This window comes from Anser brachyrhynchus (genome assembly GCF_964034855.1).
Source record: "Anser brachyrhynchus genome assembly, chromosome: 21".
NCBI lineage: Eukaryota > Metazoa > Chordata > Aves > Anseriformes > Anatidae > Anser > Anser brachyrhynchus.
Genome location: NC_137714.1, coordinates 3877823 through 3898570, shown reverse-complemented (window position 1 = coordinate 3898570; position 20748 = coordinate 3877823). Strand labels below are relative to the sequence as shown.

Genomic DNA, 20748 nt, shown 5'->3' with positions numbered 1-20748 from the left:
TCCTGCCCAGCCAGAGCCGGGGAGGCAGCTCAGGGAACGGGAGCAGACGAGAGGCTTTCCTGACTTCGTCCTGCTAAGGAGATGTCTGATTCTTTAAGGCATTTTGATTGTTTGTTCGTTTTTGGAGGGAGGCATTGGACTCAAAAAGGGTGAGATCTTGTCTCTTGCACACTTCAGTGGTACCAGTGTTTCCTCCAGAAGGTGGGGTGTGTACTGAGGCTGCCTTACAAACCAAGTTCTGCTCCGCTCAGTTTTTAGGAAGTTACGGCCCTGCTCGGAGCACGTGTTGCACGTACTCACAGGCACATCTGCACTGGCAGCTGCCTCTGTTTAAAAAGACAGGCAGCCGACTCCAGCCAGAGCGCACAAAGCAGCGCAAACATAGAAACAGGAAAAAAATCTGCTCGCTGGGTTGGCATAGCTACAGAACGCAAACAAAGCTGTCACATAGGGACAGACTGAGTACGGCACTACGAACAATGATGCATTCATGATTTTTAGTGTGCAAAACTGCTTTCATTTTAGAATGGAGAGATTTAACGCCCTTAAAATGAGAAACTTAACGTTTCTAAAACTCTAGACTGAGTCGCAGACCTTGGTCTGTGCTTTGTAGATGAGGGGCTAAACGCCTTTGCTGTGGCTCCCAGCTTAAATTGTAGAGGCTGCTAAAGATTTAGCAAGGGCTTTTTCAGGGCTTCCAAAGTACAGAAGAAATCTAAAGTGAAAGTGTGTTCGGTTTTTGTTTTATTTCTTTTTTTTTTTTTTTTTTTCATTTTGTGAAACTGGCAGCATTGAAAAAGGAAGTTTCCTGAAGTCACCATCTTAGGGACAACTAACATTTCCTTGGATTGTTGCCTGCAGTATGTCATTTGAGCATGAGGACTATTCTGTTCGCCTGGTAATTATGAGGGAATTCCTGCTTTGGGAGAAGGGAGTGGAAACAAGAGCTCTTTGAAAAGAATCAAGAGTATTCTCAGTGAACAAATTAACAAGAAGAGTTGTTCTTTGGGAGGGTGCTGTTATGAAACATGGAGAATATTAGCTGCATTGTGGCCCTTCTAACAGGTGCTTGTTTTTTTCCAGGATCCTACCTTCTCGTGTTTATTCTGAAATTTTGAATCCTATAATACATGTGCTTTCTGTTCATTTTAGTTAGGGAAACTTGCATATTATCCCAATCCTCTTATGTTTCCATAGGTGTGTTTCCAGCTGCATATTCCATAGCCCCAGTGCGATGTATTGCATTTCTTTTTTATCTCAATGCACATTGTTCACCAACTGTCAGCATGCATCCTTCACTTTTTATGCCTCTGCTAAACCACCTACCATTGGTGCTTTCTCCCCAACACCTTACTTTTCTATTTTTTTTTTGATACATGGACCAACCTTGAGTATGGCTGAGTCAGTACATCTCCTGTGATAGCTTCAATAATATACCGCAACTTGTCACTTTCCATCTATTTAATATCAACTAAATATCATTGATCGCGCACTACAAGATAGAAAATAAGTAATCTCTTAATGTTTCTTTCAGTAATGGAAGCAAAGTTGGTTTTATTTAAATACAGTGCCTAAAACCAGGGCTCTGTCATTTCTAGGCATTTGCTTTAGTAGAAAAAAATGTGTTGCTTGAGGCCTCACGTAACATATGTGTCAGAGTAGCTCCTTATTAGTTGCTCTTCAGGCTCAAATGTTTCCCTGCATCTGAGTCATAAATTCATTGCAATATAAAAATGACCTTGAAACCAATTAAAAGACTGTAATTTCTTTAAGTATGTTTATTTTGTCATCAAAGGCAAAATAAACTAGAAAAAGAATTGTCACACTAGAGCAAGAAAACCCAGCACAAGGACAAAGAGTTAAATGTAAGACAGTAAGAAGCACGTGTAGCTGGAGAAAAACAGCACAGGAAAGTACCGCAGCAGATTTTGTATTCCAGAAGGAAAAGTTTGAGATGAGAGGACGGGTGAAAAGAAAGTATTTAGTAAGGGTATTTAGTATCCAGAGAAAGGTATTTAGTATCCAGAGCTGTGCATAATCCATTTCTCTTGTGCCTTTTTCCCACGTAATGACTGTGTCAAGCAGATGCAGCCTGGCACTAACTGAAGCTGGCCAGAAAGCAGAAAGTCAGCCCCGCTCCGACAGAGGCTCGCGCTTGCTTATCGCGTGGTTCTTCTTCTGCAGCCCCCTGCCCAGCATCCCGCCCGCAGCAGGACTCGCCGGGCCCCGCACCCCAGGTAAAGTTGCTGTAGCCACAGGAGCCTCCCCGCCGGGCTCTGAACGCCTGCAGAAGGCAGATGTTAGACGTTCCCTTGTTTTGCTCAAGCCCCGGCCCCAGCGCTTCCTGCTCCCTCTCCCGGCTCCGGGCCAGCTGCCTCCCCGCCTCTTGCGGGGGCCGGAGCCGGGGCGGCCCGGGAGGAGGAGCCGCCGCCTCCCCTCTTCCTCCGCCCGTCCCCGCCGGGCGGGTCTGGTGCGTGGCACAGGCTCCAGCAGCCCCGGAGCTTTCTAGAGCCGCTCTCTGCCGGGTCCTTGCGGAGCGGGGCAGCGCCCGGGGCCGTCCCGCAGGCAGCGCCCCCGGTCGGTGTCGGCTCCCGGACCGGGATCCAGGCGGGGAAGTCGCCTCCATGGTGCCCCCGGCGGTGCTGCTGCCCTGGGTGGTGCTGGCGCTGCTCGGGGTGGAGGGTGGCGGTGCCTCCAAGCAGGAAGGTAAGAGGGGGGGGCTGCTCCGGGTCACTGGATGGGGAACCGGCTGCACGGGGAGCTGGTGGCCAGGCTGATGGCGGGGCACCTCTGCAGTTGGTGCTCTTACTGCTCTTAGCTCCCCAGTGCAGCTCAGAGGCATTGCCCGTCCTGGGACCGGTGCCCACTGCAGAGTCTGAGCTGCTGGTTGGCATCCAGAGCCTGCTGCTGAGCTCGGAGGCAGGGCACAGGCTGGTGTGGGTGCTCTCTGCACGTGCTTCTTGAGTGCCACAGTTACCAGACAGGCACACGCCACTCAGTTCTGTGAGAAGAGCTTTGGACAACATTTCGTGCTGGTAAAGTCCCTTGGGCTGCATCCCACCGGGGACAGCCCTTCCTGCTTTTGAACTTACACAGTTCAAGAACTAGGTAAAAGAGAGCTTTTGATCCGTAGCCTGGCCATGCTGTTACCTGAGATCCAAAATATTCCTAAACCAACATCATTTTATCCTCACATGTACAGTTGGTACATGCTGCGAAGAGTAATTGGTAGAACAGTAGAGGATTAGGGAAGCTATTGAACGTCAAGCAGGCTGACAAAGAGGTTCACACACTGTCACTCTGCCAAGATGTTTGGATAATTATCTTTGTCTTCATTAGGGAAGTGGCAATGAAGAAGAAAGCTCATCTTGTTATCTAGAATATTTCCCTTGACAATGAGTGATTCTGTTTTAATTACCTTCACTATGTATATTACTTAATATAGTTAACATGTATCCCTAGGATTGTTGGGAGTTATTTAGCGATACTGGCATTGCTAAAGTAGTGCCATTTCCGCATTTAGGGTTACTATTAGATAAATACGAGTAAGAAATGAGTCTCGGTGTCATCCTGCTTTACACACCCCAAATCATCTATGCTTTCAGCGAATTTTTAGAGCACACTAGAGATATAAAATGGGGTGCTGGGAATAGACAATCAGGTATGTTGTTTAGGAAACGGGTATTGGAATTAACTGTTTTCTGAACCCGTCACTTCTATCATGGCTCAGAAAAAATGCCCTGCCCTGTCTGTGCTTTGGTTTCCCCAGAGTAATACGAGAATAATACCTATCTTCTCCCTTATAAGTTCTTTTACATTTCTTCAGAAGCTCTAAGCATAGTTACATGCAGTTTTTAATTGAGTCGTTACCTAAAAACTTTGGTAAATGTGAATTTAATTGCATTGAATTGTGCGCTTGATTTTTCTGTTTGATCCCAATAGTAGTGGTATTTTCTTGGACACTAACTTAACAGGAAGCTACACAATAAGATTTCCCAAAGCATAGCCTAGGGATAAATTCATTCCATGTCCTAAAATGCAGCTGCAGCTGTGCTTTTCCTGTCGAGTCAGGGCAGGAGTAAATAACTCTGAAATTTGTTGTTAGTGAACTCATCGCTGATTTTTACTAATCTCCCTGTAAAAACTCAGAAGTCTACCCAGCCGTTTCACTGTGATGTTGATATCAAAGTTCCTGAACTAATACTTTGTCTCTATTGAATCCTTGTCATTGGTAGCGCTCAAAGAACTTCACAAAGCTGTTAAATGCCCTTTGTTATCATTTTACAGATGTCAATGACGAGGGATTGCAAGACCGGCTCCTTGTTGCAGAGCAGAGCTAACAGTACAGTTCAGCTCCTCTGGCTGCTAGTCCAGCACTTGCTTCACTGAGCCACGCTGTGCTTGTATTTTGCAGTCATACCATTATTAAACGTATTTCTAACATTTCTAATTGTCAGCATGGCCCAAGGAGTCTTTGAGCCCAGCTTAACAAAATAGGCTACTATTTCTACATATGAAAAGTAACTGTTATTTGTAAAATAGGGAAGGATAAATCTGCTTTTGGAGGTTTAAAAAACCTCCACGCCATCCATGTGATACTGAAATTAAAGGGGCTTACTGCTGTATTTCTGGAAATACCTATCAGCTGCACCAGGAAAATCGCTGAGAAAGAGAAAAAAGGGTTAAAGGAGTAGGAGCGGAGGCAGCATAGCTCAGCACAGTGCTTCAAGTACTGGGCTGAAGGAATGTCTCTTGGGATGGAAAACTCTTGCTACTGCAGAGATTTCTCAGAACAGAAACTGAGCTTATGCGTCTTGGAGTCCTACCCCCGCAGACCAGTAAGGAGAAGGGAATCAGTAACTAGGAATTCAGCTGCGGAGGATAGAAGTCTGTGTGCTGGCAGTTCCATGCTCCAGTGGGCTCACATGCTACACAGTCAAACCTACACAGAAAACTGCCTTAGAAATCTGACACCGCTTCCTGTTCATCCACTGGAGGTTTTTGCTCTCTCATCTGGTCCAACAAACTTTTGGCAATTGTATCAAAGGACGTATAAACAGATTGTTGCTTTCTTGGAGTGGTGGCACAAAAAATGATTTATTGATTTATTTAATGTGAGATACCTGAGCATTCAGGCTGTAATAATTATGCTGCAGTCAGGCTCTTTTCTTTTGTCCTTAGGATATGTTTTCTCTTCTCCTTTCAGGTACCCGAATTTGATGTTTATCTTTACGCTTCTTGCTGGCAAGCCCGCATTTGCCCCCCTCTTCCTTGGCAGTATGATCTCCAGTTTCTCAGAAACCAAGAGCTCAGAGCTATCTAGTAAAGCTGCCATGGTTTTCTGCATGCCATCATATGGCTGGAAACATTAATGGCTTTAACATATTCCCCAAAGAAATGCATATTTTACTCATTTGTTTGCACCCTCTGACTAGACAGGGCACAGGGAACTGGAGGAGCTGAATGCACTTCATACAGCTTAATTCTGCCTTTAAAGATTGCATTTATGCAGGATTCGTATTCTTTTGTTTGTCACTCTCTTTGTCTGTCTGTTTGCATAAATGCAAACAGAATGCAATTAAAGCTGACCTTATATAGGCTGTTGTCAGTGTCTCCAGTCAGTGTTCTGATGCAGATTTCCTTGGGAGCATCCTCTTTCTTCCTAACTTAACCTTATTTTTGACTTCTGCTATCTTTGTCAGGTCTGTCTAGGACCCTTGCTCTTAGATCCCTCCTCTGTAAGGTCAGACGATATCAGCTTGGGTACACTGGCAAGATTCATCTGGTATATCCATTGAAAAAAATCACTGTTCCAAGAGAAGTCTGCTCCAGCCAAGAAAACATCCTTTCAGGTTTTCCTGGTATTTTCTGATGTTAAAATCAGATGGTCAGGATTCACATTTAAACACTGTTGCCAGAGCCTATACAAATTCCTATTTAAGTAAAAGTATGAAGACGAAGTATAGCATTTAAACACTACAGTGAAGAAGCCAGGGCCTCCACATAAAAATTGTATTCCAGTGATAGTCTAGAGAAACTTTTGAAAGAGAACTTCAGGATTTAGCTTTGCCATTTCTAAGGGACTGGAAATGAAAAGCAGTTTAGGAGAATGTAAATGAAAGAGATGGCAGAATTAAATTCATCGTGCTTATGTCTGAAAAAATCTGGAAGACACCTCTGGATTGCAGTAGAAAATTGGAGCAGCCATGGAGGGAGAACGATAACATTCAAACTAATTTTGGTTTTCCCTGCACCCAGTCAATGCTGAATGACAAAAAAGCAACTCTTTGGGGAAGAGGAAGCCAGTTGCACTAAATGGGTGACTTCCAAGTGGGCATTTTGTAGTAGTTCTGTTTTTCATCTTCAAGTTTAATTTCCTTCAAACTGTCTGTGAGAGAAGAGAAGAGAAGAGAATGGTAGCTTTCAATAGCAGGGCAAAAAAAACACTCAGTAAATTGAATTTTCTTTTTTCAGCTTATAACTCAGGCAATTAAATTGTATCTTTCTACAGTCTCCCATTTTAAACCCCGGACCAAGTTCTAATACCAGCTGCGCAAATACAAAGGCAAAGGAACGGTTTTGCTTGCACTGCCGCTAGTTTTGGGTTGTTCAATCAAATGCTGACATTTCTGGGCACCTTTGCCACGTTCTGTCCCCTGCAATAGTTTGTTCCTCCAGTAAAACAATAGCTACGTCCATGCGTTCTTTTTTTTCTCTCTATGAGTCTCTGAGGAGTTGCTGCCAAGAAAATCCAGGTAGCGAATAAGTAAGATTTGAAGCTGGTTTTCTTTCTGACAAACACCTATAGCTCTTAACATTGTACAGGGTAGAGATAATTGGGTGAGGCGTAAGCAAGCTGTTTGCTTCTCAGTAGGAAGTGGTAACTCCACAGCTAGACTACCTCCCGTGCCTGTTTTAAAATGAAACTGGACAGCTGTCCGTGTTATATGCAGCAGACATAACCTGTGTCCCTCAACAGCAGTGACTGAGAGTAAGTTGGGACTCCTGGATTCTGTTGCTGGATTCATGACCAACTAAAAGCATGATACTGAGAAAGTCCAGGGGTTGGATTTTATTCCTAATGACTTCCCTTCATCAAATCTGTCAAATACCTTTAAGACGAATGATCCCAAACTCAGCTCAGTGTCTTGTGAGTAAAGCCTCTTCATTAATTGTGGAACAGCGGATTTTGAAAACAATGCAAGCTGATCATGTGTCTCTTGTGTTTTCTCCCGTATGCAGAAAACCTGCTGGTTCTTACTGTTGCCACCAAGCAGACTGAGGGATTCCGACGCTTTAGAAGATCAGCACAATTCTTCAACTACAAAGTCCAGGTGATGACTAGCAGCCTCAGTGATGGTTGGTCAAAGGGAATTTTGAAATGGGCACTCCTAAGAGCATGGAATAGATAAAGCTTGGCCACAGAATGATTAAATAAAAATCTCAAGAGAGGACATGCCCATTCAGTCAGCTGAAAAATACTGTAGCTGAGGGCATTTCTGCAGCAGTCTTTCTTATTCCATCCCCAGTGGTGGCTTGAGCTGAGTTCCATAACTCCCGCTCAAGGGAGTCCCACGGCACTTTTCCATTACGTTGCTGAAACATACACTACAGATTAGGATGCTCCAGTCCCTGATGCTGAAAGCGCTTTGTTACTGTGCTAAGTGTTGCTCTGACTGTCCATCCCAGAGAGCAGTTCAAAGGCTGGCATATATGCATAGTCTCTCTGTCTGGATGCTTTTTCATTTGAACTGGGAGTTAACAGGGGTAGTGAGGCTGTGCGGTCTGGTTCTTTCCTGTGAGACTTGCTGGGAAAATGATCTGTTCAGTAGACCCTCTGCCGGTCATCTTTTAGGTACTTGGACTTGATGAGGAATGGAAGGGTGGAGATGACAAGAAGCCAGCCGGAGGTGGGCAGAAGGTCCGTCTCTTGAAGACAGCTTTGAAGCAGTATGCAGATGATGCAGACTTGATCATCCTTTTCATAGAAAGGTAATGGATTGGAAAGGATTTGTCAGGAACTGAATCAGAAAGTTGTTTGGACAGATTCTTATTAAGAAGAAATTAACTGTGAAATGGATTCCTTCTGGGAGGTGTGTACAGATCTGTGTTTTTTCCCCCTGAATTCTTTGCAGTCGCTTGAGAGTTGCTCAGAGCTGCATCCGTGGCAGCTGGGAAGCTCTGACCAGAATGGGCTAATTCCAGCTCTTATATAATACAAAAGTTGATAGTGTTGTACCTGTTTTTGCCAGGGTGGAATTTGGCTGCCACTATCTCCAGAGAATGAGCAGACAATTTCTGTGGACCCAGGCAGGCCTTCCTTAGTGGAGTTATTTTTTTATAAGGTGAGGCAGGCAGCAACACAACCCTGAGAGCCAAGAAATAGTCTGCCAGAAATATATGGAGAGGGAAAAGGATGGTTTGGAGTCTCAATGTCTTTTCCTGTGCCCAGCAACAGGCAGGGCTGGGATACCAGTATTGTCTCTAGCTCTCGTGGCAGGGAGATCGTCTTTTGCGGCTCTGAGTGTCTACGTGCATTTAGAGGTTGGGAATGATTCATCTCTGGAATGAAAAACTTTTTACTCACCACAAGTGGGTCTGTAGTATGCAAATCCTCTTGGAAAAAATGCAAGTCTCATTCTGGAAGTGGTGCTTGGTAATTAGTTCTACCCAGTACTGAAGAGGTAGCGGCTGGTGTCCTGCATCCAGTGACTATTGTCCAGTATAGGTCCCTCATGAAGATTTGCAGAGCTCTATGAAGAGAGGCACGATGCCAGAACATTTGAAAGGCATGACCTATGGGTTTGTTTAGTTTAGAAAGGAGTGTGGGTATAAAGGAATGGCAGAATAAGTCTTAATGAGTGAGGATATCAGGGCTTCACAGTTTCAAAGCAGGGTAAAGAAGAAAAGATCAGCACATTTTGCGGCTTGGAAGTTTGGGTTTTACTATCAGTGAAAACTTTGTAGAAGTAAAAATGGGCATAGGTTACCCCAAGACATTGTGGAATCTTCTGCAGTGGAAAGCAACATCTTCCACTCCATGAATAGGAATTCACTTTAATTGGCTGTAATTAAGACATATACTGTGAAGCAGAACTAAAAGAATGGGATTCCTAATAAATGAGCTGTTTCTAGAAGCTTTTTGTGCTGACACATTTTTCTGACTCCATTCCTTCCTGTCCTTTTTTTTTGTTTGCCTTTTACTCTAGCTATGATGTACTCTTTGCTTCGGGCCCCACAGAACTGTTGAAGAAGTTCAAACAAGCCAAGAGCAAGGTGGTCTTCTCAGCAGAGAACTACATCTATCCTGACAGAAAGTTGGAAGCCAAGTATCCTCAGGTGCGAGATGGAAAGCGCTTCCTGGGTTCTGGAGGTAAGAAGCAGAACCTTCTTTCAGCTGAGAACCACTCTTAGCTTTGTCCTTGTATTAGAAGGCCTTTGGGAGAAGTATCAAGGAATCAAGGGTGGAAAGCATCTCTGTAGAATATGGTGGGAACTGAAACCTGGGGCAAAACTGTCCATAATGGAAAGGAAAGACTAACAGTGCTGCTGTCTTTTACCTGCAGAAGGAGGTATAGCTATGAAATACACCTAAAGGATAGGAACCCCCTCCCTATCCCTTCTTTTCTGTGAGCCTTGTTATTTAGGGAATGTGCGTCTGAGGTTATCTGTTCAATCTTGGTGTAGTTCCGTGCTAAGAAGGGTGGTCTATACATGCTTTTGCTGAAAGCTGGTGTATCTCTGCTGCACAGTAGGGTGGAATGAGACTCTTTGTGTGACAAAAAGTGAGGGTATTGGTATACAGAAGTACATAACATTTTCTGTTTATCTGGGTTGAAATGCCTCTTTTTCCTTATTCCTGCAGGCTTCATAGGTTATGCGCCAAACCTGAAAAAACTTGTAGAGGAGTGGAAAGGACAGGACGATGACAGTGACCAGCTCTTCTATACGAATGTCTTTTTGGATCCAGAAAAAAGAGTACGTGTAGCTAGACTTTGGGATTAGGAAGAGTTGTCTGAGAAGCATCACAGTTAAGCCTTTTCTGTGCAGTATCGCTGTTGACTTTAAAATAAGTTAATCAGATATATTTGGCCCCAGAATTACTGCTCTGGCATTCTTACATGGAAAATGCTAATAGTATGTTCTGTTAACTGTTAATCTTGTGAAAGTTTGCATTATAGCAACTACACCTTTGTTCTGTTATTAGCAGATTTTATCTTTTAGCTTACAGTGTGACTGGGAAGATAGGCATCTTAAAATAAGTCTTACTGGTAACACATACCAGTAGCTCTGTGTGCTGATGTTTAAAGCTACTGAGTGTGGCAGAACTAACCAGCCTTCTCCCAGGGGATGTGAAACTGTAAGCTCTCACTTAGAGATATCCAACTTAGCACTAAAGTATGTTGTAGGTACAAGTGCAGATGAGGCCTGAGCAGATCTGAGGGGATGAAAAGAACAAAGATTCACAGTCTCGTAGCCACTGTTGTGCCACAGGACAGGGACCATAGGCGTAACCGAGTAGCCCTGCTAGAGCAAAGAGGCTACCACTGCCTTCAGCAAACACCTCCAGATCCTGACTGACAAAATCTGCATTAGCCTATGCAGCATGCCACATAACATCACACAGAAGCTTGGAATGGACTCTGGAAGTATCGCTGCCATTCCAGATTAGCCACGGCCATTTGCCATGGCCAAATCATCCACCCCACAGTGTGACTGCTTCTGTTGTGTCTGCCCAGCTCTGCATTACACAGTGGGGGCTGTCCTTGAGGGACGTCACAAATGCATGGGGATTAAGAAGTGAAACTGTAACAGTAGAAGTCAGGAGGAATCATTAGAAATAGGAAAGTGCTTTCAGATCGATTAGAGGAGTTGTGCTTTTTTACCTCCCCAAATATGAATATGGATCATGACATTTTAACATGAACAGTTCCTTTAACATTCTCATCTGCAGTTCTGGCCCTGTGCCACACAAAGGCTGAGTAATTCTACTAACTTGGCTTTCAGACAGTGGATGTTAGCACCCTGCTGTCCTTTCCAGTAATCAGCCTTAATAGATGCCTGGAGGGACACTGAAATCTGTTAAGTCAGAGCTGGATTTTAGTCTGACAACAATCTAGTCCAGGTGTGACTTGTAGCAGGAGATAAAAGCAATGATTGCTCCAGTTGGCCTTACACCCTTACTATGTTCTGGTTCGACACCGGTACCTGAGCCCTTACCTGGGGTGACACTAGCCCTGTGGACAGATGGCAAAAAACTGTTCTGACAGCAAATGTTTTTGTTATCTCGGCATTCCTGCATATTGTATATGGGCTTTATGTGACTGTGCTGCAAGTGTACTTCATTAATATGTTAAATATTATTATTGGTACACACAGATCAGTATTTAAAATGTTCATTTGTATGGTTTTGCCTAATATAATATGTTGAAATTGTTTTAGAAAATGGTAACTTTTCCCAGATTCAAGTGAAAAGGAGGATGATATGGGAGTGTTTCAGGCTTCAGAGCTTGGAGATTGTGGAAATGATTATTTTATTCAGCACAGAGTCTTTCACATGTGAAGAATGGATGCCTGCTTGTATTCTAATTAAGGTTATTTATCTCGTTCTCTTAAAGGAAAATATCAACATCAGTCTAGACCATAGAAGCCGGATCTTCCAAAACCTAAATGGAGCATTAGGTGAGATGGTAGAAGGAAGCCAGTTTCTCCTTGGAATGCAAAGGCATGCTCACGCCAGAAATAAAGTTCTGCTGTGGCTGAAGGGATTAAATTTCAGAAAATCCTGTCCTTGTAGAACAAGCTCCAGCAAAAAGCCTCTGCCAGAGTTCTGGGATTTATTTGCAATTCCACTGTGACCAACTAGGTTCATGTTGCAATCCCCTTTTCACTTGGGGGAATGCAGGTCAGGTTTTCCATCTTACATCTCCTTGCCACTTTGATCTCCAAGCATGTCAGATTGTATTAGCCTTAGGGATTGAAACTGGGAGGCACTTCACTGCAAGTAATAACACATAACACTGCCTAGGGCTTGCCTTGTCTTTCCGCTTTGGAACAGTGTCTGGAATGCCATAGGAGGTGAGATGCAGCCAGACACTGCCTTGGGCACTTGCTGACCCATACCAGGCTTCTGACCAGCTGATTGATTGATTTTGCCAGTCCTTGCTAAATTGATTCACCTACTCTCCTGATATTACTGCCTACTGTTTTCAGTTTATTGTCTTGCACCAGTCCATCTTTATTTCAGTCAGGTAAAAAATGAAAATGGCAATGTAGCTTTTTTGTTCCTATGCTCATTATAACAATGAAAGACTGGAGCTTGGCTCTGTGCTAGTCTGTTTTCCAAAGGATTATCCAGATCCGTGCATTTGTCTTTCAACAATTGTTCAGTAGAAATGGGGCATTGTGCTGCTAATTTTTAGTAGTGGCCTTCCTCTGATAACGTGATGGCAATATCATTTCCAGATGAGGTGGTTCTGAAGTTTGAAAACGCACGAGTGAGAGCAAGAAACTTGTTATATGACACTCTGCCTGTGGTGATTCATGGAAATGGACCCACCAAGGTAAGGGGGCATCCTGAGAAAAAGGTTTGGTATGCATTTGTTGCAAAGTAATCCTTTAGATTTGAATGTATCAGGTTACTGTCTTCCCATATACTGACTTTCCCTGTGTACATTTACTCTGAGACACAATAAGTGGCCCAGGTCCATAGCAGCAAGGTGGGTCTGGTTCAAAGATCAGTGTGTAGCTAGACCCTCAGACTGTCGGGTTTTACAGATTCGTTAGTCCAAGGAGAACATAAATGAAGTGTGGTTGAAATGTGATCTTACACTGGGGAGCGGTAGAGGCAAAGATAGTCCTCTGCCCTGTAATATATAACGTGGCAAGTTCCCTTTTGCAGCTGCAGCTGAACTACCTGGGAAACTACATTCCTCAAATATGGACATTTGAGACTGGCTGCACTGTGTGTGATGAAGGTCTGCAAAGCCTAACAGGTTTTAAGGTAAGGCTGATGTCTATTCCAAGCTCTCAAGACAGGTGTTAAAATTACCATGTGATCTTAGGTGTCTGATGAGCTACTGCTTTTCTTCTCATTGAATGTAGGATGAGGCACTGCCAGTGATTCTGATTGGCATTTTCATTGAGCAGCCCACTCCATTCCTTTCCCAGTTTTTCTCGCGGCTTCGTAAACTTCATTACCCAAAGCAACGAATCCAACTCTTCATTCACAACCATGTAAGTAAAATGGGCCTGTGATGGCCTGCTGGGAAAATGTATACCTCCTCCTCTACTCTAATCACCTTTGGCAGTCTACTTGAAGGTTGCAGGCTTTATAATCCCAGCACTCATCTGCAATGGCACCTATACAACAGCTGCATTCAGCTGTAAAGACGTGGAATTGGGAAGAGCTGTTGCTTGTCTGGTTTGGCATTCTCAAGAACAGGAGGCTGAGCGGCCTGGGATGAATTCATCTCACCTGTTTCTCCTTATTTTTCCTTTGGCACAGGAGGAACATCACTTGATGCAGGTGGACTCTTTTGTTAAGGAGCATGGCAAAGAATATCTTGCCATCAAAGTGATTGGACCAGATGATGAGATGGAGAATGCTGAGGCGCGTAACTTGGGCATGTAAGTGAAGAGGCCAGACATGATGGCTAGCAGAGTCAGCCTGTGTCCAAGCTAAGGCAGTCTTTTTTTTTCTGATGATCATCATGGTCTAGTGGATTTTTTTTTTCCTTTCAGTCACTCTCAATTTTCCTAATGTTAATTCTCCATGCCCATTATACATTGGGGAAAAAATCAGTCCTTATTCCTTCAACTTCACAAACCAAATTCTCACTGGTTGTTTGCTCTGTTAGGATAATAGCCCTCTACCTCCCACCCTCAATAGTCTATATGCCCAGTGCTACATCACAAAGAATATGCACCCATATTTCCAAAGAAAAGGAGTGTAGTAAAGCTGAGAGTTAATGGCAGAATATCTTGTTATCTGTGATCAGGAGGTGTGAGTTTGAGCTCAGGTTTGGAATTGGGCCACCTGTAAATGGGAACTCTCTCAGTCTGTGCTGGGGGAACAGTTTACTACATGTGATACACACATCTCAGCATGTGCTGTTGGCTGCTGAAACTGATGTGCTTTATTCAGTGAGTCCTGTGGATTGTTACATTAAATTACCTTTTCTAGCACTCAGATGAAGACTCTTAGACTACAAGATGAGAGAATTCAACCTTGTGTAGTGGAAGATGTCCCTGCCCATGGCAGGCTGGCTGGAATTAGATGATCTAAGGTCCCTTCCAATCCAAAACATTCTATGATTCTATGAATTCCTGCTGTTCTGTCCCTTGCCTAACTGTTCTAGGAGGATTTTGATGTGACTTTTCTTGTTCTCTGGCTATAGGGATTTGTGCAGAAAGGATCCTGACTGTGACTATTATTTTAGCCTGGATGCTGAAGTAGTTCTGAAGAACACAGAGACTCTAAGGATCCTCATTGAACAGAACAAGTGAGTTCTTGGGGCTGAGCAGTTGTTACTGGCCATCTTTCACACAAGGAATATAGTGAGTTCTTCTATCAATGAGATGAATAAGGCACTAGGTGGATTGTGTTGGGAGTGGAATGTTATACAAATGCCTCTTACTTGGTCCCGTTTCACTGTAGTTGGAATCCCTGATTTTTAAGCAACGAATGTAAATCATCCCCAGTTTTGCTTTTATATAGTCACTAGAACAAATTGGATTCTAAGAGACCTGCTTCTGGATGCAGTTAGGTATGAGATTGTAACCACATTTGCCCTTGCATGTGCGGAATTTTATTTCAACATAGTTAACGGAAGCAGCAAGTAATAGAGAATCTGCCTCTTATGATTGCCTGGTTTGTAAATCTTTCCCTTTACTTCCTGTGGTAACATCCCTTTTCTTTTGTGCTCACAGGCTGGTGATTGCCCCACTGGTAAGTCGTCATGAGAAGTTGTGGTCAAATTTCTGGGGAGCGCTGAGCCCTGATGGATACTATGCCCGCTCAGAAGATTATGTGGATATTGTTCAAAGGCGGAGGGTGTGAGTATACAAGGAGAGTTTCTTACTGATGCAATCCCTCAGATACAAAGCGGGCTGCTGCACATTATCATCAAACCAGCTAATGTCAAAGAACCAGAGAATGCAGTTGTCTTTGGGTATAGAAAAGGAAAATAAGTCTGTTCTCCTGGTTGGAAGCTGCTCTGTGTTCTTCCCTGAGCAGAGACCATAATGCACTTCAGGCAGATTTTATTGTGATCAGAGTAAGGTGTTGAGAGTTCTGACTATGCTGAAATCACTTCATCTTACTCATGTCATGTTTTCCCACCTGTGAATTATAGTTAGTGTGATCTGTAAAATCCCACAAAGAGCTGTATAATCATTATCAGATCGTCTTCATAAAACACCAGGAGACCATGGAATGGAATACTTACAAAATATAATTGTTGGTTTATTCATATTCGTGAATGGCCTTTTGGGGGGGGCAATAAATGCTGGAAATCAGCTTATGCCCTTTTGGCTGGTTCATTTTTTTTAAATCATTAGAAAAAAATATGCTGATCTCTCTGGGAAGAGATTCAAGCCATTAACTGTGTCCCTAGCAGAAATACACAGTATCAATTAATTGCTTTCACAGTGCCCTGGCATTTGTACTCCTTAAAGTCTCTGGACAATATAAATGATTTTTCCTGGAATGACAATTCCTGCTGGTATGGTTTCTCCTTACTGTTCTGAGTTGGCTCATTTAAGGCCAACCTGGCTGATAGAGCAGTGCCGCCTGCCATCCCATCAAGTCTAGCATTTTCTGTACTACTGTTATTTCAAGTCTTACTCTCCTACTCCTTTGTTTCAGTGGGCTTTGGAATGTTCCCTACATCAGCAGTGTTTACATGGTTAAAGCTAGCACTCTGCGATCGGAGCTTGACCAGGGAGATCTCTTCCACAGTGGCAAGCTGGATGCTGACATGGCTTTCTGCCACAACGTACGGAATCAGGTCAGTTGAGCAGAGGGAGGCTGGCAGGGGAGAACTGCATGCCAGTGTGGAGGTGACAAGATTAAGTGGTTTCAAGGCATTCAGCTCTGTCGGAGTATTGGGCAGGATGAATTGGCATTACTCAGTCCTGTGCAGGCTTGGAACAGTGTAGGATTTCTGTCTTGCTGTGAAACCACCTAGAGCCAGGGACCGATAAATGCAAATAACGTATTTGTTCTTGGGCCTATTCAGGGCTGTTCTAAAAGGGTACAACTGGGTAAGAAGGAAGAACCTAATCTTACAGCAGCTGCTCTGTTCTGTTTCCAGCCTCGGCTGATGATAGGCACAGAATTACTGGCTCTTGCTATAACTTTTCAAAATTTCTCATATCCAGGGTAGAAATTAAAGTAAAAGCCCACAGGAGAGAGAATGAATAGATGAACCATTTGGGCAGAGCCATCATCACTGGAAAGCTGTCTAGTGCTTTTATTTCACAGATTCTCACAGAAATATGAGGCCTGGAAACAAAGCTTGATCATTTCTTTCTGTCCTGCAGGGAGTCTTTATGTACTTGACAAATCGACATCAGTTTGGACACATACTGTCCCTGGAGAATTATCAAACAAATCACCTCCACAATGATCTCTGGCAAATATTCAGCAACCCTGAGGTGAGATAACCTACGTGCTCTGCAGGCTTAGCAGACTATGTGGGATGTGAAGATTTGATGACCAATTTCACCAATAAAGAAGGTCCAGGCTTTGTTATACAATATCAGCTGGGATCAGGAATTTAGTCAGAGAATATAAAGAGAGGCTGTGTGATTCATAACATTTCGATTTTCAAAACGTGTGAAATACTGCTGTACCCTTGCTTTTCATTGCATCTCTAACTAGACCCTGCAGAAATGACTGGTTTGCTTATCTTTTAATTGCAGGACTGGAGAGAAAAGTACATCCATGAAAACTATACAGCAGCTCTGAAAGGGAAATTGGTAGAAATGGTAAGAAAACATTGCTTTAATCCATCAAAATGGGAGATAAACATCAGGATAACACTTGCGTTATCACTGTTGTCATTCTCAGGAACAAGCAGTTCAGCATGACCTTGTAGTCTTTCAAATCCGGAGGACATATGACCTTGAAAGTATTTTTAGAGCAAAATTGTTATTCTAGAAGTACATCTCTAGCTCTCCTAACTGGAAGTAGGGCGCACACATCAGAAGACAAACTTCTATCCTTGATATTTTAGTTACTTTCCACTTAATCTGACCCTATCTACAGTCAGTTTAGTCTCATCCCTTTTGCCTCAAGCACCTGTCCTTGTTTCTGCTGTTCTCACCTGTCCACATTCTGCAGCCCTGCCCAGATGTTTACTGGTTCCCTATATTCACTGACACTGCCTGTGATGAGCTGGTGGAAGAAATGGAACATTATGGCAAGTGGTCCACAGGTGACAATACGGTAAGAAAAAGCAGGAGCTGTTTGATTTCTAGGTGACACTGTTTTCCATGTATACTTGGTGACAATAGTGCCTCCTCTAGAAAGGCATTAGGCCCTGACGTTAAACCAGGAAACTGGATGCAATACCCCTAATTTTTCTCCTGATTTACTCCATGATTTTGCCCACGTTCTTAAATGTAAATTAATTTTTCCGAGTCCTTTACTATCTGCTGAAGCTATCTGCCCTTTTGATGGTAACGTTGTTTACCTTGGGGTTTATTTGTTGTTTGACATAAGGTTTCCATCCTGAAAATCCTGATAAATAAAGCTCGTATGTATCGGTAATTACCAGAAACAAGTGCTTTTCATTCTTGGAAGTTCAAGGTGCTCATCCTCATGGGTATTTTCATGATTCATTTTCAGGACAGTAGAATACAAGGAGGCTATGAAAATGTCCCAACTATTGATATCCACATGAACCAAATCGGCTTTGAAAGAGAATGGTATAAGTTTCTTCTGGACTATATTGCACCCATCACTGAGAAACTGTACCCAGGATATTATACCAAGGTAGGTATACCTTGGCACGGAAACGCACAGTCAGCACAGCATCTGCTACAATCACAACTGTGTGAAAATACTACTAGAATCCTTTAGCAATATGGCTACTGTTTCCCAGTGTGGAGAACTGATCCTGGACTGTGACTTGAGTATATGTATCAGGAAATACACAATTTCCCAATAACTTTCTCCTGCCTTATTGTTCTCTTTCTCTTATCAGTGAGATGCAATTTAAAAATGGCACCCTGTCCTGCAGCTCAGTAGCCATGGACTGCTATAGCCCTGTAACAGATGTGCACTGTGTTCTTCTCTCCTGCAGACTCAGTTTGAGCTAGCCTTTGTAGTCCGCTACAAACCCGATGAGCAGCCCTCTCTAATGCCCCATCACGACGCTTCCACCTTTACCATTAACATTGCTCTGAACCGAGTTGGAATAGACTACGAGGTAAGTGTTTGCCAGTGCGTCAGGAATGAAGTACAGGCTCTCAGGCAGTCCAGGCAGCTGAAAACCCTTTCCTTATCCATATCTGGCTTCTCCACACTAAAGATCGCAATCAACGACTGGGTTAGGTTAGAAGATTTTTGAGAACATTAGAACCATTAGATTCCCCAACCACTTTCTCACACGTGTAGAAGGGCTGCCAAGAGAAGGCAAGAGACCCATTCCCTGAGGTGCTTGTACCAAGCTGATGTGTTTCTTGGTCTGTTTCTCTCAGGGAGGAGGCTGCCGGTTCCTGCGCTACAACTGCTCAATTCGAGCTCCACGGAAAGGGTGGACCCTTATGCATCCAGGACGCCTGACCCACTATCATGAAGGTCTTCCAACCACCAAAGGAACCCGTTATATCGCAGTGTCCTTTCTTGACCCCTAGAGCCATGCTTCCAAGGAAAGACCTTTCCCTGGCCCTGCTCACTGCTGACTTTGAGTGGAAACAGGGAATGCTGCTGAGAGTCTCTAAGGCATTGATCAAAGCTATGTGGATATTGTTTTTTAATGATATTTTAAGACTCCACTACTGGAAGATCTCCCTCTCTGATACTGCAGGTAATATCTAGGAATGTTGCTGTAGAATTGGAAGGAGATTTTGTGCCTTCATTTCTGATTCTGCTCCTCATCCGCTGTTTCTTGGAAATGCGATTTACTTGAACCTTCACTGCTTGGTTAGTTTTACAGAAATGCTTTCTTGGACTGGAAATCCAGCTTTTTGGAGGCAAGTCACAAGCTCTCTCTCTCCAAGTAGCTGGAAGCCCTTTTCTATCTACAGCATATACAGGACTGGACATTACAAAATCATTTCTGGATGCTATTCCAAACATAAACAATCAGGGAGCTGGCTCCAAGAGTCATAACAGTTTAATGTTGTACCAGATGAAACTCAGTAGTAAGAGCCTGAAGATCATCTGATTCCTTACCTCTTTGCAGTCTTGGGAAACATATCTCGAAGTTCAAAGCAGCAGCAGTGGCAATATAGGTGCTTCCTGTTAGCTAAAGGAAGGTCCGCTAATGATACTTTACCTCTGGGATTAGTCTGAAGACATAAAAAATAGCCTCCGTATCTTGTATTACTGTGGTTTAAAGGGAACGTGTATAACCAGACAAATTCAGAACATGCCAATATGTGCAGATTAAATATAAGAAAGGGAAGGCTGACAACAATTATATCAGCGAGGAGGGCTTCGTTGCTGAATTAGGTAAGCTCTATCCCACGTTAAGATTTTCAAGAGCTCTTAATCATGGGATAAAAATCCTGAGGCCTTACTGGTCTTTGATGGCCTCAGTGATTATTTGGATAATTTTCTTTGCATCTAGCTAGAATGGGCCATCCCTATAAAAGAACTATTTTCTGGTACTTAGAGGAAATCATTATTCAGTATTTCTATTATTTGAGATTCCAAACCAAAGCACTCCACTGCAGACACTTCTCCAGTGGGGTTGAGACTGAAAGAAATGAGTGGTTGAAAAGTGCTAAGATATTGTGGTGAATCAATAAGTATAAAAATCTGCCTAGAATAGTAGGAGCAAATAGGGAGAAACCTTTTTTCTGTTATCTGTGAGATACCTGCTCTGCTTTTTAGACACCTTTATTCTCTCTGTCTGCCAGACTAGAATGTTTCACAAGCAGTAAATTCACATCAGAATTGTCCTTAGAAAAATATTCATCTTAGTTCTGTGTGGCTCCAGCCTCTGCTATCTAATTTTCAGGTGTAGAGCCACTTCATCTAGGATGGGACCTACTGACGCAGGCAGGATAGCTTTAGTTGTGTACATTTTGGCAGAGAACTCACTCTCTACAGTTTGAGTGGACCTGCAGAAGGTACAACAGGTCTTTTCCCACTGTTTCCATGGGCTGTTTAGGTCTGTTTCAGTGCTACACACTCACACACGCGGAAGGGAGAAAAAAAACGCCAGACAATCAACTTGAGTAAAACGGTCGCAATGCATTAACTGAAATCCATAACAAATGACCCACACGGTTGCCAAATAAAGGGGCTTCACAGGCCAATCATTGAGGAGATGTTGAATAGGTGTATGTATTTATTTAGCAGGGTTTTTTTTTCCCCCCCACTTATTTGGTTGCGTTTTCCTCTGCCCGGTACTGTGATTGGAATGAATTAGGAGTCTGCGTGCTCTGGTGTTTCACACAGGATGTACAATTTCAGCCAGGGGAATTCGCATTAAACCATTACAACACGCTGGCGTCTCGCAGTGCCTTTGATTCCCTCAGGGGACATTGACCGGGCCCGCCCGCCCGCAC

At 43.4% G+C, this 20748-nt stretch overlaps 1 protein-coding gene across 3 annotated transcripts; it reads left to right on the top strand.

The window, feature by feature from the left end:
• The first annotated feature begins 439 nt into the window (after positions 1-439).
• On the top strand, positions 440-20687 carry PLOD1 (procollagen-lysine,2-oxoglutarate 5-dioxygenase 1). Of its 3 annotated transcripts, none has more exons than XM_080564086.1 (20): positions 440-898; positions 2083-2237; positions 7243-7334; positions 7856-7992; positions 9210-9373; positions 9866-9978; positions 11619-11682; positions 12466-12563; positions 12902-13003; positions 13105-13236; positions 13508-13629; positions 14400-14504; positions 14932-15057; positions 15869-16010; positions 16546-16659; positions 16927-16992; positions 17348-17452; positions 17855-18001; positions 18312-18437; positions 18709-20687. In XM_080564086.1, exons 1-20 carry the CDS (start codon positions 876-878, stop codon positions 18862-18864), a joined length of 2289 nt encoding a protein of 762 aa, XP_080420212.1. In that variant the 5' UTR covers positions 440-875; the 3' UTR covers positions 18865-20687. The 3 variants fall into 3 exon arrangements, 2 of the variants coding, with proteins under 2 accessions (XP_080420212.1, XP_080420211.1); XR_013941370.1 differs by lacking the exons at positions 440-898; positions 2083-2237 and adding an exon at positions 2388-2706 and having other exon boundaries at positions 18709-19611; positions 19666-20687; XM_080564085.1 differs by lacking the exons at positions 440-898; positions 2083-2237 and adding an exon at positions 2388-2706.
• Positions 20688-20748: the final 61 nt, after the last annotated feature.

Excerpts from the sequence above, each read along its gene's own strand:
- PLOD1 (XM_080564086.1), top strand. The coding sequence starts at position 876 with ATGAGGACTATTCTGTTCGCCTG. Across the intron at positions 2,238-7,242 it reads CGCCGGGCCCCGCACCCCAG|AAAACCTGCTGGTTCTTACT; the intron begins GTAAAGTTGCTG and ends TCCCGTATGCAG. Across the intron at positions 14,505-14,931 it reads ATCCTCATTGAACAGAACAA|GCTGGTGATTGCCCCACTGG; the intron begins GTGAGTTCTTGG and ends TTGTGCTCACAG.